This window comes from Salvelinus alpinus, chromosome 30 (genome assembly GCF_045679555.1).
Source record: "Salvelinus alpinus chromosome 30, SLU_Salpinus.1, whole genome shotgun sequence".
In the NCBI taxonomy this organism is placed as follows: Eukaryota; Metazoa; Chordata; class Actinopteri; order Salmoniformes; family Salmonidae; genus Salvelinus; species Salvelinus alpinus.
The window spans coordinates 40695922-40720653 of NC_092115.1; the positions used below are offsets into that span (position 1 = coordinate 40695922).

Sequence of the window (24732 nt, forward strand, 5' to 3'; positions counted from 1 at the left end):
CTTGTTGAGATGCATTTTTGGCCAATGTCTTTGACTTCCTCAAACACTCAATTTTTCCTCCAATTACTGAGCTCATCTAGCTTAGCTGAGTCAAATGACACATCCTTTGTTTCAAGTACATCATAATTTTGAATGTCATTCTGTTTTTTCTCGATTTTCCAATGGTTCAATTCTGATATTATCTACAAGTGACAGGTCAGCTGACCCTGTTGTACCAGAAAGTGTAGCTGGTTCAGAGTACTGCAAGTTGTACCAGTTCTGGTGTTTTGCTTTTCCTGCTCGTCCAATGACGGTTGCTGTATGTGGAATACCACTTTCTCTGTCCATGTATTTAACAGTTTGTCCAGTTTTCAGATTGGAACAACCATGTTCTCTTAACACATGTGGCTGTTGTTGAATGTTTTCCTCATTTGAACGCTCAACAGTATTACCTGTGGCATGGTTGAAGGTCTCTGCTCCATTTCCTGTGTCAGTTTCAGTGTCCATATCATTGGATGCAACATCTGGTAGGTGTGTGTCTGTTACTGTGTCCTTTTTGTCATTTTCATTAGGAGACTGATTCTCAGCAACAGCCACTCTATCTTGTTGATCATTTACTTTCCGCAATCTTGAGTGATGCACCCTGACAATGATGCCTCCGTGCCTCACAAATATCACCACACCAACTTGACCAATGACTACTCCCGGTCCTTTCCACTCTTGACAGTCAACTCGTTTGTAGTACACTTTGTTTCCAGTTTCGTTTCATTATTCCCTGAACTGCTGAGTAACTTCTGAAGTCTGTCAACTGTAGCATGTCCAAACTGTTTGTGAAGCTTTAACAATACTTTGTCTTTTTCTTTTGTGTTCATGTTCTCTGTGACTGTCAGAATCTCCATGTGCTCTGTGTCAGTCAGAATCAAATTTTTGCATGGACTCTGTGTGATGTCTTTGTCTAAAATGTTTACACAATAGTGGCCTGAGGTAGTAAGTTCAAGAGTCAGTGGTTGTTTAAACATCACTGCCGTGTCATTTTTTATGTCTAGTACAGCCTCTGCCTTCTTGAGGGAAGCTTTGCTTAATAGTAAGGGGATATCTGTAGGGACCACCTCTGTTTCAATGTGACACTTTATCTGACCAATTTTTGCTGGTATCTTAACTCTCTTGGTAGAATGGACAATTCTCCCATCTCCAAATTTGAAAGCTCTGTTGCTTGGTGTGTCAATCATATTTTGTACTTCTTTCATACTTAGTTCACTGACATAGCTATCAAGCCATTTTGCACCACACACTGTCCGTGTACATGCAGTATCAATCACAGCAGATCCTAAGGATTCAACTATAAAAATCTCAGTATCACAAGCAGATTCATTTGAAAACAGTGTAATGTTACACTGCTCTATCTCTGTGTTTACATTTTCCTATGTTAGTTTAACTTGTTCATTTTTATGAGGACAGTCTAACCCAATGGTAAGTGCTTTGACAAATAGCACATTTTGATCTCCTTCCATATTTGTTCAGTGGATTTGTGCCCGAAAATGGCGTCCTCTTCTGGTTGTCTTGAGAACGTGACTTGTTTGCGCCTTTTCTCTGCTGCTCAGTGTCATATGCTGCGTCACTCACTTGCATTTCATCTGTTATTGGCGCGACAGACGTCTTTTCACCAAAAATGATTTTTAGTGCCGACGTCATTGATGCAAAAGTCAGCACAGTACAAGCAGTCAAAGCCAACTGTTTCTCCCTACCATCTAGACAGGCAGTATCTAGCAACTTGAAAGCTAACACTGCATCCGGGAGAACCATGTCGTATTTGCGCATCCTATTGTACTTCTGTTCAAAAGCAATGATGTAGTCCGTCATTGCAAAATAAATATCTCTCATAACACTGTCAAAGTTTGAATATGCCTCGTAGGCACGGTCTTTCTCTTCTTTAAGAAATACAGAATCCAGTGCTCTGATCAAATTCACCATACTGTCATCCTTGTTCAAATCCTCAACGCATATTTCCAGTGCTGCATCACTCGCTCTTCCCTCGAGAGATAATACCACCGCAAGTGCTTGCTTTTTCAAGTCCAGATTAGTAACCCGTGTCCAGTTTCCAAATTCATTTTTTTAAACTTTCGTACGACCTCTTCTCGTCGAAGCGAGGTGGCACATTGTAGTTATTAACCATGATATTCTCATTTAAAAATTGTCCAAGATCAACTTTTCCCCCGATGCCTTGAGATGGGTGAAATCATACCTTGAAGGCAGAACTCAGTGTGTCAGAGTGAGCAAGGAGCTGTCGCCCACTCTTAGCTATGATGTGGGCGTGCCCCAAGGGTCAATACTGGGGCCCCTCCTGTTCAGCCTGTACATTAATGATCTGCCTTCTGTCTGTACCGGGTCTGAAGTTCAAATGTATGCAGATGATACAGTGATATATGTGCATGCAAAGAGCAAACAACAAGTTGCACAAGAACTCACTACTGTAATGGTCCAGGTTACAAAGTGGCTCAGTGACTCGTGTTTGCATCTCAATGTGAAAAAAACTGTTTGCATGTTCTTCACAAAGAGGGCAACAGATGCTATTTAGCCAGATGTCTATATCAGTGGAGAAGCTCCAGGTGGTATCTGATTTTAAGTACCTTGGTATCATACTTGATTCCTCCCTCTCTTTTAAAAAGCATGTGAAAAATGTAATTCAGATAACCAAATTCAACCTAGCTAATTTCCAATTTATACGAAATTGTTTGACTACAGAGGTAGCAAAACTGCACTTCAAATCTATGATACTCCCCCACTTAACATACTGCTTGACTAGTTGGGCCCAAGCTTGCTGTACAACATTAAAACCTATTCAGTCTGTCTACAAACAGGCTCTCAAAGTGCTTGATAGGAAGCTCAATAGCCATCATCACTGTTACATCCTCAGAAAGCATGAGCTCCTGAGTTGGGAAAATCTTGTGCAATACACTGATGCATGTCTTGTATTCAAGATCCTAAATGGCCTGGCTCCCCCTCTACTCAGTATTTTTGTTAAACAGAAAACTCAAACATATGGCAGCAGATCCACAAGGTCTGCCATGAGAGGTGACTGTATAGTTCCCTTAAGGAAAAGCACCTTTAGTAAAACTGCTTACTCTGTGAGAGCTTCCCATGTCTGGAATACACTGCCATCAGACACACATAACTGCACCACATATCACACTTTCACAAAATGCATGAAGACATGGCTAAAGGTCAATCAGATTTGTGAACATAATACCTAGCTGTGTATTGCCGCTTTCCATGTTGTCTGTTGTCTGTAGCTTGTGAGGTGTGGAAACACTTTGTTACTTTTATGAATTCTGTCTTACTGCTTTTTGTTCTATGTTGCTCTGTCTGTATGCTATGTCTTGCTTGTCCTATGTTGCTCTGCGTGTGCTCACTGCTCAATTATTGTCTATATTGTAGTTGTTTTTAATAACCTGCCGAGGGACTGCGGTTGAAAATTAGCCGGCTGGCTAAAACCATCACTTTTACTGAAACGTTGATTAATGTGCACTGTCACTGTAAAAATAAACTCAAACTCCAGATCTGACCATATTACTATGTAGTAACTATTCATAGACCATGTTTCTCTCCCTAATATCCTCTGACCATATTACTATGTAGTAACTATTAGTAGACCATGTTACTATATAGTAACTATAAGTAGACCATGTTACTATGTAGTAACTATTAGTAGACCATGTTAATATGTAGTAACTATTAGTAGACCATGTTAATACGTAGTAACTATTAGTAGAGCATATTACTATGTCGTAACTACGTGGCCGCCCCCCTGGTGGTAAGGGCGGCCACACATCTCCTACGCAGAGACCTGGCAGTGTGGTGCCAGGACAACACCCTCTCCCTCAATGTGAGCAAGACAAAGGAGATGATTGTGGACTACAGGAAAAGGAGGGCCGAACAGGCCCTCATTAACATAGGCAGGGCTGTAGTGGAGCGGGTCGAGAGTTTCAAGTCCCTTGGTGTCCACTACACCAACAAACTATCATGGTCCAATCACACCAAGATAGTCGTGAAGAGGGCACGACAACACCTTTTCCCCCTCTGGAGACTGAAAAGATTTGACATGGGTCCCAAGATCGTCAAATAGTTCTACAGCTGCACCATCGAGAGGATCTTGACCGGCTGCATCACTGCCTGGTATGGCAACTGCTCGGCATTCTGCTCGGCGCTGCAGTGGGTAGTGCGTACGGCCCAATACATCACTGAGGCCTATCTTCCTGTCATAAAGGACCTATATTCTAGGCGGTGTCTACTACTCGCTGTTTATTATCTATGCAGAGTCACTTTACTCCTACCTACATGCACATATTATCTCAATTACCTCGACTAACCTGTACCCCCGCACATTGACTCAGTACCGGTACCCCCTGTATATAGCCTCGACTAACCTGTACCCCCACACATTGACTCAGTACTGGTACCCCCTGTATATAGCCTCATTACTAACCTGTACCCCGCACATTGACTCAGTACCGGTACCCCCTGTATATAGCCTCGACTAACCTGTACCCCACACATTGACTTTGTACCGGTACCCCCTGTATATAGCCTCATTACTAACCTGTAACCCCACACATTGACTCAGTACCGGTACCCCCTGTATATAGCCTCATTACTAACCTGAACCCCCACACATTGACTCGGTACCGGTACCCCCTGTATATAGCCTCATTACTAACCTGTACCCCCACACATTGACTCGGTACCGGTACCCCCTGTATATAGCCTCATTACTAACCTGTACCCCCACACATTGACTCGGTACCGGTACCCCCTGTATATAGCCTCATTACTAACCTGTACCCCCACACATTGACTCGGTACCGGTACTCCTTGTATATAGCCCCGACTAACCTGTACCCCCACACATTGACTCGGTACCGGTACCCCCTGTATATAGCCTCATTACTAACCTGTACCCCCACACATTGACTCGGTACCGGTACCCCCTGTATATAGCCTCATTACTAACCTGTACCCCCACACATTGACTCGGTACCGGTACCCCCTGTATATAGCCTCGTTATTGTTATTTTATTGTGTTACTTTTTATTTCATTTTTAACTTTAGTTTAATGAGTAAATACTTTCTATTTCTTGAACTGCATGGTTGGTTAAGGGCTTGTAAGTAAGCATTTCACGGTAAGATCTACACCTGTTGTATTCAGCGAATGTGACAAATACAATTTGATTTGATTAGTTTGGTATTGGTTCAACATTGCAGCCGACAGTGCAGGCGACTGCCTTATTATTTATAAATCAGTCAGCCAGTAAACATTTTCCCACAATGCTGCATGGATTTTATGCTCTCGAACACGGCCAGTGGTTTAGTAAATGACAGAGAGGCTAAGCTGTGCACGCTCTACGGGGTGTGGAACATCATCTATAATAATGACATAAAGGCTGCACTGTACACACTCTATGGGGTGTGTGGAACATCATCTATAATAATGACATAAAGGCTGTGCTGTGCACGCTCGACAGGGTGTGGAACATCATCTATAATAATGACATAAAGGCTATGCTGTGCACGCTCTACGGTGTGTGGAACATCATCTATAATAATTTGTCTGTTCTAAATTCTGTGTTGCTCAAAGCCTTGAGTAATGAACCTATTTTTGACACAATTGGCTGGAAAGTCACCCTTTGCCTTGATGACAGCTTTGCACACTCTTGGCATTATCTCAACCAGCTTCATGAGGTAGTCACCTGGAATTCATTTCAATTAACAGTTGTGCCTAGTGAAATGTTAATTTGTGGAATTTCTTTCCTTCTTAATGCGTTTGAGCCAATCAGTTGTGTTGTGACAAGGTATGGGTGGTTCTCATGAGGACCGCCACAGGAAAGGAAGACACAGAGTTACCTCTGCTGCAGAAGATACGCTCATTAGAGTTAACTGCACCTCAGATTGCAGCCCAAATAAATGCTTCACAGAGTTCAAGTAACTAGACACATCTCAACATCAACTGTTCAGAGACTGGTTGAATTGCTGCATGCAAGAACACTGTTTACAAAAGCTTTGTTAAAAAACAAGAAAGCCAGCAATACATCTACATGATGTATTGTTACACCATGTAGGAGCAGTATGGACCTAGTCTGTTCATTATATACATCTACATGATGTATTGTTACACCATGTAGGAGCAGTATGGACCTAGTCTGTTCATTATATACATCTACATGATGTATTGTTACACCATGTAGGAGCAGTTTAGACCTAGTCTGTTCATTATATACATCTACATGATGTATTGTTACACCATGTAGGAGCAGTATGGACCTAGTCTGTTCATTATATACATCTACATGATGTATTGTTACACCATGTAGGAGCAGTTTAGACCTAGTCTGTTCATTATATACATCTACATGATGTATTGTTACACCATGTAGGAGCAGTATAGACCTAGTCTGTTCATTATATACATCTACATGATGTATTGTTACACCAGGTAGGAGCAGTATAGACCTAGTCTGTTCATTATATACATCTACATGATGTATTGTTACACCTTGTAGGAGCAGTATAGACCTACAGTAGCTAGCTGCTAATTTAGATTTAGTATCTTAATGAAACTGCCTTAAAAATGCTGTGGTAAACATTTTTTATTTGCACTAATCAATCAACACATTCCTGTCTTTGCATGTCTCATTATAATGGTATTATTTAATTAAATTAATTTAAAATAACATCAAAAAGAAAGGAGGACCAAGGCACTCTTCATATAATTAATTAAAATGCCTTTATTAGTATGGCATGTTCAATAGAAACAAAGTTGTTTAAAAACCGACGCGTTTCGGCTGCATGGCCTTCGTCAGGGAGTACAGAAAAAGGAGAATACAATGTCCTCTTTTGAAAGGCTTTTCCAATTAGCCCTAATTAGAAGAGGGAGTGGTTACCAAATTGGACACACCTAGTAAGCAATAATATACACATGAAAAGGTGAAATACTGTAGCTATGTTATCATGAGCATACAACTCCAAGCTAGAAGCATCAGAACACCCAGAGAGGCAGTTCCAACCCTAACCATGACTGGGAGAAGTGTCCAGAACAAGAAAGCAATATATTCCACAGTACTCCAGACCACAGCTGTTTAACTGTTTAACAGTTAAACCAAAGGGAAAGTTTTTGGATTTACAAACTACAGGCCACTAAGTACCCTGGTTTAAATGAAGATATGGATTTCTCACCCTTCCTGTAGGGTCGTGATGGGTCCATTTGCTGTCATCTAGTGGACATTTTGCTCAATTGCCCTCTAGCTATGTTTGGACTGTTGTTCATGTTTTGCTGTGGTCTGGAGTACTGTGGAATATATTGCTTTCTTGTTCTGGACACTTCTCCCAGTCATGGTTAGGGTTGGAACTGCCTCTCTGGGTGTTCTGATGCTTCTAGCTTGGAGTTGTATGCTCATGATAACATAGCTACAGTATTTCACCTTTTCATGTGTATATTATTGCTTACTAGGTGTGTCCAATTTGGTAACCACTCCCTCTTCTAATTAGGGCTAATTGGAAAAGCCTTTCAAAAGAGGACATTGTATTCTCCTTTTTCTGTACTCCCTGACGAAGGCCATGCAGCCGAAACGCGTCGGTTTTTAAACAACTTTGTTTCTATTGAACATGCCATACTAATAAAGGCATTTTAATTAATTATATGAAGAGTGCCTTGGTCCTCCTTTCTTTTTGATGACCAATTTACACCTTTTACCAAAGAGCACCTTCTATCTACCAAAATATACTATAGTGTACCTTAGTAGCGCTTCCCTTCCTCCTCTTTCTAATTTAAAAGAACCTTTGTCTGAAAATAAAATATGATCCTCAACTGCGTTTCCCACTCCAGTCAGCAGACGGCGATGTGCGTCTTTTTTATAGCGTGACGTATTATCTAGTGGACGGTTCTTCATAAACAGCTCGTCAACCACCTCGGTAGCTTGCTAGCCAACATAGCCGAAAGATTCCAGCTATTTATACGCTTTCGGTCTATATTAGCTACTGTGTTTTAGACACACGTCTGTCGTATCTACTTGTTAAGCTATTTAATTTAATATTACGTTATTTTGTATTAGTCAGCTATAGTAGCTGGCTGGTTAAGTTAACGCTAGCCTAGTCATTAATGATAGCTAGCTAGCTAAAATCCCCGAACATGAGCTCCCTAAGCTTCTCCCCTCCTGTTAAAGAAGAGGATGTCTACTGGACGGAGAAAGAAGCTCTGGGGTTGAACATTGTCGTGAAAGATGAGAAGGAAGAAGAGGATGTCACAGTTAAAAAAGAAGTAGAGGGTGAGGCTGTTACAGTGAAAGAAGAAGAGAAAGACGTTTCAGTGAAAGAAGAGGCAGACGCGTTCAGAGTGAAAGAGGAGGAGGATGTTACTGTGAAAGAAGAGGATGCAGTTTTTGGAATGAAGAAGGAAGGAGAGATTACTGTCACATTGAAAGATGAAGAGGTGGAGATAGGAGATCTGATTAACACCAGTAAGTACCGCCTTCAATTTGTTTTTAACTTTGGATATTCGGAGTTGGCTCGTCAACACCTCTTCAACGGAGGGCCCTAGGATGATGACTGATATGTCTAAAATCAGACGACGTAGAGAACAAGCTACCCCTTGTTTTCTCGGTTCCGTTTCCAAAAAGTGACTTAACATATATATTTGAGAAGGGTCTATCTGCTGACCGCAGACTGGGGGGCACGGCATGTAGTGATGATTTACTACACACCGTGCCCCCCAATAGTGCCATGCGAGAGTTGGGTTGGCTACACCAAAGATTATGGATATACTGACAAGATGTCTCTCCGCCCTAACAAGGGAAGTCGTTGTCCACAAAGCGGCACTGCGGGTTGTCTAGCTCCCGCCTATCCTGTCTTTGGATCGGTGGATTCATCTTATTATTGTAATCTATTGTTTATATTCTATGAGAGTTGTTGACGTCAACCGCCTGTATTCAATGGAGAGAGATGCTAAGCTACTAGCATGAATATGCATAGCGATCTGGAGACAACTCCTATAGTGTTTTTATCAAAGTTGTTGGTATGTCACGTGTCCACATAACACCTTAAGCATTACGAAACTTCTGTTGGATCAAGTAAACCTCACGTAGCAAATAAGCCATTAATTTTGTTGTTGACCAAATTCCACGCTTTACACATTGGGTTGATAATTGTTTCCACTTGGATACAACCTACTGTAGCCTACTGGCATGGCCTAGAGAGTTACAACCTACTGTAACCTACTGGCATGGCCTAGAGAGTTACAACCTACTGTAACCTACTGGCATGACCTAGAGAGTTCCAACCTACTGTAACCTACTGGCATGACCTAGAGACCTAGAGAAAGTTGTAAAATTCCTGGATAAAAAATGAATATTTTCCAGTAATAATGATAATTTGTATCTTCCTCACCACATGTGGGATCCCTCTCCTTTGTTGTCCTCTCTACACCAATAACAGACAACTACTGTGGGATCCCTCTCCTTTGTCGTCCTCTACACCAATAACAGACAACTACTGTGGGATCCCTCTCCTTTGTTGTCTACTCTACACCAATAATAGACAACTACTGTAGTATCTCCCGGGTGGCGCAGTGGTCTAGGGCACTGCATCGCAGTGCTAGCTGCGCCACCAGAGTCTCTGGGTTCGCGCCCAGGCTCTGTCGCAGCCGGCCGCAACCGGGAGATCCGTGGGGCGACGCACAATTGGCATAGCGTCGTCCGGGTTAGGGAGGGTTTGGCCGGTAGGGAGGGTTTGGCCGGTAGGGATATCCTTGTCTCAGTATGTAAAAAAAAAAAATGTAATAAAATGTATGCACTCTACTGTAAGTCGCTCTGGATAAGAGCGTCTGCTCTTGGCCGGTAGGGATATCCTTGTCTCAGTATGTAAAAATGTAATAAAATGTATGCACTCTACTGTAAGTCGCTCTGGAAAAGAGCGTCTGCTAAATGACTAAAATGTAAAAAATGTACTGTTGGTTCCCTCTCCTTTGTTGTCCACACTACACCAATAATAGACAACTACTGTTGGTTCCCTCTCTTTTGTTGTCCACACCAATAACAGACAACTACTGTGGGATCCCTCTCCTTTGTTGTCCACTCTACACCAATAATAGACAACTACTGTTGGTTCCCTATCCTTTGTTGTCCACTCTACACCAATAATAGACAACTACTGTTGGTTCCCTATCCTTTGTTGTCCACTCTACACCAATAATAGACAACTACTATGGGACTCCCAATCCCGGCCGGATGTGATACATCCTGGATTCGAACCAGGGGCTGTAGTGGCGCCTCTTGCACTGAGATGCAGTGGTTTAGACCGCTGTGTCCATGTGTGTGTGTTAACTATGTCACTGTACTAAAATGCTTAAAAGGCCGCAACATTTTTTAATATCGGTTAGCGGTATCGTTTTTTGGGGCAAGGAAAATATTGGCCAAAAATGTAATATCGGTGCATCCCTTTATTCTAAAATTGATTATATTATAAACATTTTCCTCATCAATCTACACACAATACCCCATAAGGCCATCACAATACCCCATAATGCCAAAGCAAAAACAGGTTTAGATTTTTTGCAAATGTATTAAAACTATTCCCCAGGATATCTAGTCTGAGTAATGTAAGATGTACGATCCCAGACTAACTTGCCTGAGTAATGTAAGATGTACGATCCCAGGATAACTAGTATCAGAGTAATGTAAGTCTTAGATAGTTTTAACCCATTACAGTCTAAGCCCTGTCTGAGGGGGGGGGGGGGGGGTTCTTCTAAGCTATATGGAATTGTTTGTACTGTTTTAAGAAGGTTATACCAAGGATAATTTTGCTATTTGATTTTGAACTGTAAGACCCATGGAAGTATCAACAAAAAATATTTGGCCATACTGCTATAACCCATATACTAATGCATTGCATTTCATTTACAACATGGCACAACAGTCCCCCAAAACATCTAAAGGAAGTTTGTTCTGAAGTGTCTGTCCTGTATCTGAGAGATATAAATATATATATATATGAATAAGAATAACCCTTGAATGTGTAGGTGTGTCCAAACTTTTGACTGGTACTGTATATCTCATGAATGTTTTTGCATTCAGTTACAAAAAGTCACTTTCTTACCACTTCTTCCATAGGCAAACATGTAAGGAAAGCTTTTTTTTTTAAATTAAAGTGGATGCTGTCAAAAATGTATTGAATTCAAATGGATTTACCCAGCCTACAAAGCACTACAGCCACTCTGTGATGACCAGTTCTGCTCTTTTATTGAGGGATCTAGTCTAGATTAAACCTCATAGGAAGACAGTTTTATCATGTGGAGGTTTCATTCAGGTCTCTGTTTAACGAGATACTCTGTTTGTCTTTGGCTGGAGAGATACCAAACTCTCACTCTGACAGTGGGAAGAGTCCTTCAGGGGAACCAGACCCTGAGACGCCCAAACCAGCGAGACAACACCACTGCTCCCACTGTGAAAATAGTTTTTGCTGGTTAGGGAACCTAAAACTGCATGAGAGGACACACACTGGAGAAAAGCCTTTCCAATGCTCCCAGTGTGGAAAGAGTTTTGCTGTGTTAGCTAACCTGAAAAGGCACGAGAGAATACACACAGGAGAAAAGCCTTATCACTGTTCCCAATGTGGAATGAGTTTTAATCAGGATGGGGACCTAAAAGCTCATAAGAGGAAACACACAGGAGAAAAGCCTTTCCAATGTTCCCAGTGTGGAAAGAGTTTTACTAAGATAGGGCAATTAAAAGAACATGAGAGAATACACAAAGGAGAAAAGCCATTCCAATGTTCCCATTGTGGAAAGAGTTTTACTCGGATAGGAAACCTAAAAAAGCATGCGAGACTACACACAGGAGAAAAGCCTTACCAATGTTCTCAGTGTGGAAAGAGTTTTGCCGTGTTAGCTAACCTGAAAAGGCATGAGAGAATACACACAGGAGAAAAGCCTCATCACTGTTCCCACTGTGGAATGAGTTTTACTCAGTTATGGGACCTACAAGCTCATGAGAGGATACACACAGGAGAAAAGCCTTTCCAATGTTCCCAGTGTGGAAAGAGTTTTACTCAGATAGGGCACCTGAAAGCTCATGAGAGGATACACACAGGAGAAAAGCCTTACCAATGTTCCCAATGTGAAAAGAGTTTTACCATGTTAACTAACCTGAAAAGGCATGAGAGAATACACACAGGAGAAAAGCATTTTCTGCTCCCAGTGTAAAAATAGATTTTCACGAATGGGACCTTAACACTCATGAGAGGATACAGGGGGGAAAAGCCTTTCCAATGCTCCCAGTCTGGAAAGGGTTTTACCTGGTCAAGTAGCCTGAAGGAGCATAAGAGGACACACACGATAAAAGTCCTACCACTGCTCTCTGTGTGGAAGGACATTCAGAAAACCTGAAATCAAATGAGAGAATAGAAAGGCTGTATTCTGACTTATATTTTTGACTCAGAATGTGTATTTTTGTTTATGCCACATGAAATCATTTTGTGTATGCTTTCACCTGTCTATATAAGGTCCCACAGTTGACAATGCATGTCAGAGCAAACACCAAGCAATGAGGTTGAAGAAATTGTCCTTAGACCCCCGAGACAGGGTTGTCGCTTGGAGTTTGCCAAAAAGGCACCTTAAGGACTCTCAGACCATGAGAAACAAGATTCTCTGGTCTGATGAAACAAAGATTGAACTCTTTGGCCTGAATGCCTTTTGGCAACCTCCAAGCTGGTTGTCATGTGCCTTCCGTCTGACCACTCTACCATAAAGACCTGATTGGTGGAGTGCTGCAGAGATGGTTATCATTCTGGAAGGTTCTCCCATTTCCACAGAGAAAATAGCTCTGTCAGAGTGACCATCGGGTTCTAGGTCCCTTCCCTGACGATTGCCCTTCTCCACCGATTGCTCAGTTCTGCTGGGCGGCCAGCTCTTGGAGGTTCTTGGTGGTTCCAAACTTCTTCCATTTAAGAATGATGGAGGCCACTGTGTTCTTGGGGACCTTCAATGCTGCAGAAATGTTTTGGTACCCTTCCCCAGATATGTGCCTCGACACAATCCTGTCTCAGAGCTCAACGGATAATTCCTTTGACCTCATTGCTTGGTTTTTGCTCTGACATCCACTGTTACCTGTGGGACCTTATATAGACAGGTGTGTGCCTTTCCAAATCATGTCCAATCAATTGAATTTACCACAGGTGGGCTCCAATCAAGTTGTAGAAACATCTCAAGGATGATTCGTGGAATCAGGATGCATCTGAGCTCAATTTCGAGTCTCATAGTAAAGGGTCTGAATACTTAAGTAAATAAATGTGCATAAATGTCTAAAAACTTGTTTTTGGGTTGTCATTATGGGGTATTGTGTGTAGATTTGATGAGGGGAAAAAATCTTCAATTTTAGAATAAGGCTGAAACGTAACAAAATGTGGAAAAAGTGAAGGGGTCTGAATACTTAACGAATGCACTGTATATCGCTGGCAGAGTTTTCTACCCCTGGCAGTTTTGTACACGGTCATGTGATACGTGGTATAGAACAGTCCAATCTTAGGAGAGTCCATGGGAGGCACTATACTGTGTGTTTGCAGGTGTCTATCTGGTCAAAACCACTGATACAGGTGCCCCTCCACCCTCTGGTGGGATGGATCATGTCTACAGAGAAACCTAGATTCAAATACTTAGATGTGTGTGTATTGGGTATATGTTGTGAAATTGTTAGATATTACTTGTTAGATATTACTGCACTGTCAGAGCTAGAAACACAAGCATTTCACTACACCCGCAAAAACATCTGCTAAACATGTGTATGTGACCAATAAAATGTGATACGATTTTGATTAGAAATAAACGTCCTGTTTATCAAAGGTGCTTTTGGCTGGTTAAAAGTCCATATTGATACAGAAACACTAAACCATGATTTAAATTTATTAAGAACAAGTTGATTGACAAAGTCATGAAAAATTGGAAGAATTGAATAAATCACATTTTGGCTATGATAAAAGATGCCTCTGGGGTCAAAATGATCCATGTCAGAAGTATGGTTCAATGCAAGTATGTAGTGAGTGTAAAGTTTGTTTTAAATTCTTACTCATTAAAAACGAATAAATCAACACATGCTTCTCTTTGAACGACTTAATATAATATTAAACTTAATAAATGAAAAATAAACGTTTGGTTCCTCAACTGCGTTGCCCACTCCAGTCAGCAGTTGGCGATGTGCGTCTACACCTGCATTGCTTGCTGTTTGGGGTTTTCGGCTGGGTTTCTGTACAGTACTTCGTGATATTAGCTGTACGAAGGGCTATATAAAATAAACTTGATTTGATGAAACTTGATTTTAGGTTCAGGCGATGCTGCCAGTGTGACGTATAATCTAGTGGACGGGACGCTCCTTCAACAGCTAGTCAGACACCTCGGTAGCTTTCTAGCAAACATAGCTACAACATTCACGCTCTTTACACTGTTTTGGTGTATATTAGTCGATGTGTATTAAACACACTTCTGTCGTATGTACTTGTTGGCCCATTTAATTAACGTTATATATTTACGTTGTTTGTCAGCTAGCTGGTTTGCTAAATTAGCTTAGAACTAGGCTAGTTGCTAATGCTAGCTAGCTAACATCCCCGACCATGAGTTCACTAAGCTACTCTCCTGCTAAAGAAGAGGAGGTCTCGAGGAAGAGGAGGATGTCACACTACAAAAACAAGTAGAGGGTGAGGATGTTACCTTGAAAGAAGACGAGAAAGACGTTTCAGTGAAAGAAGAGGAAGAAGCGTTCAGAGTGAAAGAGGAGGATGTTACCGCAAAAGAAGAGGAGGAAGAGAAAGATGCAGTTTTTGGAGTGAGAGAGGAGGAGGGGGAGATGACTGTCACATTGGAGGAAGAAGAGGAGGTTGGAGATCTGTTTAACACCAGTAATTACCGTCTCTGCAGTCGTTGAACCAATATGAAGTAAAGCGGTTCTACACTTTAATGTTGTTCTGTAGGAATGGCTGAAGCTACACTGTAACGTGTAGAACATCAAGAGTGGACCATCAACAAAACGTTAACAATTGATCAAATGACAATGCCTGAAATACTGTAGTCCTCAATATCTCTTACTAGATTAGCCCAATATGTAGTCTTAAAGGGGCAATCAGCAGTTGTTACATCCATTTTGGGACTTATACATTAAATGATATGTACCCATCTGTTTCTTGAAGAATTCACTTATAAATGCCTAATGAGCTTAGTTCAACTGTCGTACCCCATCAGAACCCAAAATATAAGCTATTTGTTTTACTCCAATGTTTGTCAGTAAAGATAAACAAACACTGTATATCCTCAAAACTTGGTTAAATCTATAATGTTGATATCATGGATGGTTGCATTTCTCCAGCACCATCCCTCAGTTTTTTACCGAAATGGGCGGGGAGTACGCTTTGTTATTGTTTCTACTAGAGGTCGACCGATTATGATTTTTCAACGCCGATACCGATTATTGGAGGACCAAAAAAGCCGATACCGATCAATCGGACTATTTAAAAAAATATGTATACAGTGGGGAGAACAAGTATTTGATACACTGACAATTTTGCAGGTTTTCCTACTTACAAAGCATGTAGAGGTCTGTAATTTTTATCATAGGTACACTTCAACTGTGAGAGAAGGAATCTAAAACAAAAATCCAGAAAATCACATTGTATGATTTTTAATTAATTAATTTGCATTTTATTGCATGACATAAGTATTTGATACATCAGAAAAGCAGAACTGAATATTTGGTACAGAAACCTTAGTTTGCAATTACAGAGATAATACGTTTCCTGTAGTTCTTGACCAGGTTTGCACACACTGCAGCAGGGATTTTGGCCCACTCCTCCATACAGACCTTCTCCAGATCCTTCAGGTTTCGGGGCTGTCGCTGGGCAATACGGACTTTCGGCTCCCTCCAAAGATTTTCTATTGGGTTCAGGTCTGGAGACTGGCTAGGCCACTCCAGGACCTTGAGATGCTTCTTACGGAGCCACTCCTTAGTTGCCCTGGCTGTGTGTTTCGGGTCGTTGTCATGCTGGAAGACCCAGCCACGACCCATCTTCAATGCTCTTACTGAGGGAAGGAGGTTGTTGGTCAAGATCTCGCGATACATGGCCCCATCCATCCTCCCTTCAATACGGTGCAGTCGTCCTGTCCCCTTTGCAGAAAAGCATCCCCAAAGAATGATGTTTCCACCTCCATGCTTCACGGTTGGGATGGTGTTCTTGGGGTTGTACTCATCCTTCTATTCCTCCAAACACGGCGAGTGGAGTTTAGAGCAAAAAGCTCTATTTTTGTCTCATCAGACCACATGACCTTCTCCCATTCCTCCTCTGGATCATCCAGATGGTCATTGGCAAACTTCAGACGGGCCTGGACATGCGCTGGCTTGAGCAGGGGGACCTTGCGTGCGCTGCAGGATTTTAATCCATGACGGCGTAGTGTGTTACTAATGGTTTTCTTTGAGACTGTGGTCCCAGCTCTCTTCAGGTCATTGACCAGGTCCTGCCGTGTAGTTCTGGGCTGATCCCTCACATTCCTCATGATCATTGATGCCCCACGAGGTGAGATCTTGCATGGAGCCCCAGACCGAGGGTGATTGACCGTCATCTTGAACTTCTTCCATTTTCTAATAATTGTGCCAACAGTTGTTGCCTTCTCACCAAGCTGCTTGGCTATTGTCCTGTAGCCCATCCCAGCCTTGTACAGGTCTACAATTTATCCCTGATGTCCTTACACAGCTCTCTGGTCTTGGCCATTGTGGAGAGGTTGGAGTCTGTTTGATTGAGTGTGTGGACAGGTGTCTTTTATACAGGTAACGAGTTCAAACAGGTGCAGTTAATACAGGTAATGAGTGGAGAACAGGAGGGCTTCTTAAAGAAAAACTAACAGGTCTGTGAGAGCCGGAATTATTACTGGTTGGTAGGTGATCAAATACTTATGTCATGCAATAAAATGCAAATTAATTACTTAAAAATCATACAATGTGATTTTCTGGATTTTTGTTTTAGATTCCGTCTCTCACAGTTGAAGTGTACCTATGATAAAAATGACAGACCTCTACATGCTTTGTAAGTAGGAAAACCTGCAAAATCGGCAGTGTATCAAATACTTGTTCTCCCCACTGTATATACAGTGGGGCAAAAAATTATTTAGTCAGCCACCAATTGTGCAAGTTCTCCCACTTAAAAAGATGAGAGAGGCCTGTAATTTTCATCATAGGTACACTTCAACTATGACAGACAAAATGAGAATTTTTTTCCTCCAGAAAATCACATTGTAGGATTTTTTATGAATTTATTTGCAAATTATGGTGGAAAATAAGTATTTGGTCAATAACAAAAGTTTATCTCAATACTTTGTTATATACCCTTTGTTGGCAATGACAGAGGTCAAACGTTTTCTGTAAGTCTTCACAAGGTATTCACACTGTTGCTGGTATTTTGGCCCATTCCTCCATGCAGATCTCCTCTAGAGCAGTGATGTTTTGGGGCTGTTGCTGGGCAACACGGACTTTCAACTCCCTCCAAAGATTTTCTATGGGGTTGAGATCTGGAGACTGGATAGGCCACTACAGGACCTTGAAATGCTTCTTACGAAGCCACTCCTTCATTGCCCGGGATCATTGTCATGCTGAAAGACCCAGCCACGTTTCATCTTCAATGCCCTTGCTGATGGAAGGAGGTTTTCACTCAAAATCTCACGATACATGGCCCCATTCATTCTTTCCTTTACACGGATCAGTCGTCCTGGTCCCTTTGCAGAAAAACAGCCCCAAAGCATGATGTTTCCACCCCCATGCTTCACAGTAGGTATGGTGTTCTTTGGATGCAACTCAGCATTCTTTGTCCTCCAAACACGATGAGTTGAGTTTTTACCAAAAAGTTATATTTTGGTTTCATCTGACCATATGACATTCTCCCAATCTTCTTCTGGATCATCCAAATGCTCTCTAGCAAACTTCAGACGGGCCTGGACATGTACTGGCTTAAGCAGGGGGACACGTCTGGCACTGCAGGATTTGAGTCCCTGGCGGCGTAGTGTGTTACTGATGGTAGGCTTTGTTACTTTGGTCCCAGCTCTCTGCAGGTCATTCACTAGGTCCCCCCGTGTGGTTCTGGGATTTTTGCTCACCGTTCTTGTGATCATTTTGACCCCACGGGGTGAGATCTTGCGTGGAGCCCCAGATCGAGGGAGATTATCAGTGGTCTTGTATGTCTTCCATTTCCTAATAATTGCTCCCACAGTTGATTTCTTCAAACCAAGCTGCTTACCTATTGCAGATTCAGTCTTCCCAGCCTGGTGCAGGTCTACAATTTTGTTTCTGGTGTCCTTTGACAGCTCTTTGGTCTTGGCCATAGTGGAGTTTGGAGTGTGACTGTTTGAGGTTGTGGACAGGTGTCTTTTATACTGATAACAAGTTCAAACAGGTGCCATTAATACAGGTAACGAGTGGAGGACAGAGGAGCCTCTTAAAGAAGAAGTTACAGGTCTGTGAGAGCCAGAAATCTTGCTTGTTTGTAGGTGACCAAATACTTATTTTCCACCATAATTTGCAAATAAATTCATAAAAAATCCTACAATGTGATTTTCTGGATTTATTTTCCTCATTTTGTCTGTCATAGTTGAAGTGTACCTATGATGAAAATTACAGGCCTCTCTCATCTTTTTAAGTGGGAGAACTTGCACAATTGGTGGCTGACTAAATACTTTTTTTGCCCCACTGTATATATATATATATATATATATATATATATATATATACACACACACACACATTTTTGTAATAATGACAATTGCAACAATACTGAATGAACAATGAACACTTTTATTTTAACTTAATATAATCCATAAATAAAATCAATTTAGTCTCAAATAACATGAGAACATATGTTAAAAGGAATCACCAGCTTTCATGGATCTTCAATATTCCCAGTTCATAAGTTTTAGGTTGTAGTGCAGAAAGCAGAGCTTGTCTGCATGGTCCCCTGTCAGTCAGCTCCTCTGCTTATCATAAATGATTCCCACCTCACTGAACACTCTCTCGCTTGGGACCGAAGAAGTTGGGGGACAGAGAAACTTCTTTGCCAACGGAGCGAGTGATTGAAGTCTGTCCTCATTCTGCTTCCACCACTCCAAAGGCAAGCCGCTCTTTCTGTCAATGACAGGCTCTGTGAGGTAACGCTCAAACTCAATTTCAAAACTGCACTGGACTTCAGCCCTGCCCTCTTGGCTTCCAAGGATTCTAGCGTAGAGGCTGTCCACCAGACTGGGTGGCTGATCTACCTGGACTTTTTGCACCTGGATCTGCGTCCTCCTCTTCACTCGTCCCATCTGCTGTGGCTCTGGGATTTGGTTTCCTTAGTAGGTCAGACTCCTCCTTCAGCCACTCTTTTGCTTTCTCTAGTGCTGTCCCTGAGGTGAAGGCATAGCTCTTGTAACGTGGATCCAGGACAGTTGCCAGCACCAGGCACTTTGTCTCCTCGGCCTCGGAGAACCTCCTTGTCAGACTGTCCAACATGGTCTTCCGTAAAGTTTTGATGCCTTGAGTAGAAGAACCCTCCTGCTGTAGCATCAGCTTCGGCACTGGGGATGAGGCATGCGGCTGTAGAGTTGGAGTGGCTCATCTCCAGTGTCACCTCCTCCATAGGTGCCAGTCTCTCAATTAGGTTAGATACAATGTCCCACTGTGCAGCAGACAAACTGCTGATGTGTCCGTATTCACCTGCATACACATTCAGTGCACGCCTCTTATTCTGCCCTTGAGTTGCGTTCCCATGCAAAACTAGACAGATAGCTAACAACTAAGTCTTCAATAAAACTCCCAAGGCGTGACTTTTCTTGAATGAATATATTGAAAACGTTTGTTGTAAAACTGCAAAATACAGAAAATAATATACTTTAGTATTCAATTCACACCGACATATTGTAGCTGTACATTATACATTTGAAGTTGCATAAATACAAAGCACGTGCTAAGGTACCATGCATCTGGCATGATGCCAAACATATAGCTAATTGTTACTCATATGGTAATTGGCTAACTCCTTTCATTACTCTAATAATGTACAACCATCTATGTAGAATAACAAAGCATATTACACAAGAAACAGTAACAAAACTACAGTATTGTATATTTTACAATTCGTTTGCATGACGCACGAGCAAAGTAATACAGCTAACGGCATACATGAAAGGCATTGCAATTTGTGTGAGTAAATGCAACCAACCAACATTGATATGTAAGCAACTCTATCACTAGCTACATGCTTGAATCGAACTTACAAACAAATATTTTCCAAGGCTGAAGCGTGACAAGAAATAACTACACTGAAAGACCTGCACCGTAGCGTTGTTTTTAGCTGCTTCTATGCGTGCAGAACGAATTCTCTACTTCCTGTTTGCGTAGTCTTTCTAAGTACCAGAAAGCTCCACTAGGGGGCGAATAACACCATGGAACACAATGAAAATACATTTTAACCGTTGTAATAAAATAATCTGTTACCTTCTAACAGGATGGCAGCACACCTCTGTTCAAACATTCTCTGCAACATTTGTAGTGTTGAGTTCCAGCGAGTTTGAACTGCTTGGATGATGCTGTGTTTGGGAAGGCCAAGCTTTTCCTGAATGGCCCTCAGCCTCTGTTTGGCCAGTACAGAGTGGTCAAAGTGAGTTGCACAGCTCTTAAACATGGCAATAATGTCTAGCACAGCTCTCTGACTGGATAGGCCATCATTGATTACAAGTTGTAGGGTGTTTGTACTGCAGCTGAAGTATGGAAGATCTGCCAGTCTCATACCTTTCACCATGTTTGCCCCACTGTCCCTGAGGACCAGCACTACTGGTCTGTGTGGATTTCCCAGTATTCCAACATGGTCAAAAACATCCCTCTGATGTAGTTTCCTGTGTGTGATCCAGTCATAGTCTTGACATTCAGCACAACCTGCTTTCTTGTCCAGACATTGTCAATGAAATGTCCAGTAAGGCTCATCAGGGACTCTGTAGTGGCCTGACCAGCAGTCAGTTGTGAATGCCATGTGTGGAGCGTTGACTGGTGCCACCAGATTCTTCACAACTCTTTCATGTGTTTTATCTAGCATTTCGGTGCGAAATAATTTTTCATCTTTGATCCTGTACCGGGGTTCAGCAAGAGTAATCAGCCACTGAAAACCAACCTCAGACACCACTGTGAATGGCTGGTTGTCAGTGGCAATCATCTCAATAATTGCTACATCCATCTTCTTGGCCCTTGGGTCTTTATCCTGTCATTTTGCTTCTTTATTAACAAGTTGTAAGATTGTAGCCTGCGATGTCTGTGACGTGTCTGTATCACTTTTTCCGTTTGCTTTTTTCCTCATTGCCTCCTTTATGGGCTTCTGGGTGGGTGTAATTAAGGTGATTCCACGGGTTAGTGGTATTTTTTGATTTAGCCGTTGCTGATCCCATGCTTACATCTTTATCACAAATAAGACACCTTGCTTTCCCTGGTGCCAATTCCATGTAGTAGTCCCACACTGGTGCTCTGCTTTTCTCTGCCATCTGTCACACACACACACACACACACACACACACACACACACACACACACACACACACACACACACACACACACACACACACACACACACACACACACACACACACACACACACACACACACACACACACACACACACACACACACAGCTCTGAAGTGACAGGGGTACTGATGAGTCTGCTTAGGAGACAAATACTCTCAACTGTTTGAATAATACAAATAGAGTTTAAGTTACCTGTGATGAATGTTGAAAACAAAAAATGTAATTCATATATGCAGGAAATCCTATTTTAATAATGGACATGGTAAGAATCGACTACCAAAGTGTGAGTCATAATCCCCATGACACCTAGCAAAATTTGAAAAGCAGTTCCTTCATTCATTTATTCCATAGGATATTTCTAGATTCACTTAAAATAAGGTCTGTTTCATGTAGGCTTACACCACCTTGCCAATTTTCTAACTGTGTAGATATCCATAGGATAAGGTAACTCTGATCAATATAAGCGAAGATAATTTTTTTGTGGATTGATGAAAATATGTTGACAAACGTTACCTTATCCTAGTGAGATTTACACGGGTATCAAAACGCAGAGGCGGTTTAAGCCTGCACGAAACACCGACCTTATTTGAAGTAGATCAAGACCTCTATGGAAGAAATGAACGGTAAAATAACGAAGGAACCCCTTTCAAGTTCAGCCGCGTGTTATTATAGGAATTATGACGCGTAGACTATTTTTCTCTAAACCATATACCTTTGACTATTACGAGCCTGCTGCTGCCTACCACCGCTCAGTCAGACTGCTCTATCAAGTATCAAATCATAGACTTAACTATAATATAATAAACACACAAATACGAGCCTTAAGTCATTATGGTCAAATCCGGAAACTATCATTTCAGGGGGTAACCTGTGGCGGATGAATCAGAATTAGTTTGGTAACATAGATAAATAAGATGTTTTATCTGCATAATATGTTTATGTGAGATACTTGTCATTAGAATATATCCTTTAAGACTATATTGTTGGCAGTTGCACTTTTCCCTCGGCTAGGGCTCAGTCACTTGGGGCCCAGAGAGGGGAGAGGTCAGGCTTGTCTTTCACATGTCCCTGGTGCTATGCAGCATATCAGAAAGGGAAGAGGACAGAATGGAACATTGTCTTCATATGTGAATGTGTCTTTACCTATTCTTAAACCATGTGAAGGGATGGCGTGTTTAATGGGGAACCAATTACTTGTCTCCACAATGTCTGTGCACCAGTCACTCGTGTGCCATCGTGTGGTGATTTCACCCACCCTGAGACCTACACTACTGTTATCCTAGCCCCACCCACCCTGAGACCTACACTACTGTTATCCTAGCCCCACTCACCCTGAGACCTACACTACTGTTATCCTAGCCCCACCCACCCTGAGACCTACACTACTGTCATCCTAGCCCCACTCACCCTGAGACCTACACTACTGTTATCCTAGCCCCACCCACCCTGAGACCTACACTTCTGTTATCCTAGCCCCACCCACCCTGAGACCTACACTACTGTTATCCTAGCCCCACCCACCCTGAGACCTACACTACTGTTATCCTAGCCCCACCCACCCTGAGACCTACACTACTGTTATCCTAGCCCCACTCACCCTGAGACCTACACTACTGTTATCCTAGCCCCACTCACCCTGAGACCTACACTACTGTTATCCTAGCCCCACTCACCCTGAGACCTACACTACTGTTATCCTAGCCCCACTCACCCTGAGACCTACACTACTGTTATCCTCACCCCACCCACCCTGAGACCTACACTACTGTTATCCTAGCCCCACCAAGATCATGGTATTGGTAGGATAATGGCTGCGGCTTTGTGGGTATGAAGTGCTGTTATGAACAGAGGCTGCATCACAGGTCAGCCAGACAGGGATTGTTACACCGACACCAATGACATCAGCTGTTACACCCACACCAATGACCAAGGACATCAGCTGTTACACCCACACCAATGACCAAGGACATCAGCTGTTACACCCACACCAATGACATCAGCTGTTACACCCACACCAATGATCAAGGACATCAGCTGTTACACCCACACCAATGACCAAGGACATCAGCTGTTACACCCACACCAATGACCAAGGACATCAGCTGTTACACCCACACCAATGACCAAGGACATCAGCTGTTACACCCACACCAATGACCAAGGACATCAGCTGTTACACCCACACCAATGACATCAGCTGTTACACCCACACCAATGACCAAGGACATCAGCTGTTAGACCCACACCAATGACCAAGGACATCAGCTGTTACACCCACACCAATGATCAAGGAACATCAGCTGTTACACCCACACCAATGACCAAGGACATCAGCTGTTACACCCACACCAATGACCAAGGACATCAGCTGCAAATCTGTGCAATATCAGACTAAATTAGAGTAACAACAGAATAAAACAGACAAATAGGGAATGTTCAATTACCCAAAAAGACACTATAAGAATCAACACTTTATTTAATATCATAAAGAACACCTGTGGAAATGGGCAGTGGGTTTAGACATCCATCTGACTCCAAAACAAGACATGATTGAATAGTTGAATAGCGTCTAATCCAAATAATCAGCACAATGTCAGGTGTTAGTGCAGGGTTGGAACAGAAACCTGCACACCCAGTAGCTAGATCTCTAGCAGCATGGTTGGCCATGCATTTTCTAGGTCTATGCATCGTTGCTTTAACAGTATTGGTGTAGTCATACGACTTATTCTAACAGTAAACCAATAGCATATTCAGAGCATTTAGAAAGTATTCAGACCCCTTGACTTTTTCCACATTTTCTTACGTTACAGCCTTATTCTAAAATATATTAAATAATATTTTGTTCATCATTAATCTACACACAATACCACATAATGACAAAGCGAAAAACAGAAATACGTTATTTACATAAGTATTCAGACCCTTTGCTATGAGACTCGAAATTGAGCTCAGGTGCATCTTGTTTCCATTGATCATCCTTGAGATGTTTCTACAACTTGATTGAGGTCCACCTGCGGTAAATTCAATTGGACATGATTTGGGCACACACCTGTCTATATAAGGTCCCACAGTTGACAGTGCATGTCAGAACAAAAACCAAGCCATGAGGTCGAAGGAATTGTCCGTAGAGCTCTGAGACAGGAT

The 24732-nt window shown here is 42.1% G+C and overlaps 2 protein-coding genes and 1 long non-coding RNA gene across 3 annotated transcripts; 2 read left to right on the forward strand and 1 right to left on the reverse strand.

Annotated features, from left to right (window-relative positions):
• Positions 1–7918: 7918 nt before the first annotated feature.
• LOC139560521 (gelsolin-related protein of 125 kDa-like) lies at positions 7919–10732 on the forward strand. Its single transcript, XM_071377389.1, has 2 exons — positions 7919–8486; positions 9460–10732. Exons 1-2 carry the CDS (start codon positions 8159–8161, stop codon positions 9504–9506), a joined length of 375 nt encoding a protein of 124 aa, XP_071233490.1. The 5' UTR covers positions 7919–8158; the 3' UTR covers positions 9507–10732.
• Positions 10733–11501: 769 nt separating this feature from the next.
• Positions 11502–14176, forward strand: LOC139560520 (zinc finger protein 678-like). The gene has a single exon (XM_071377387.1). It carries the CDS (start codon positions 11639–11641, stop codon positions 12221–12223), a length of 585 nt encoding a protein of 194 aa, XP_071233488.1. The 5' UTR covers positions 11502–11638; the 3' UTR covers positions 12224–14176.
• A 4639-nt stretch (positions 14177–18815) lies between these two features.
• LOC139560525 (uncharacterized) lies at positions 18816–22962 on the reverse strand. The gene is made up of 2 exons (XR_011671967.1): positions 20294–22962; positions 18816–19883 (listed from the first exon to the last, which is right to left on the reverse strand). It is a non-coding gene; the product is annotated as an uncharacterized lncRNA (long non-coding RNA).
• Between the last annotated feature and the right edge of the window lie 1770 nt (positions 22963–24732).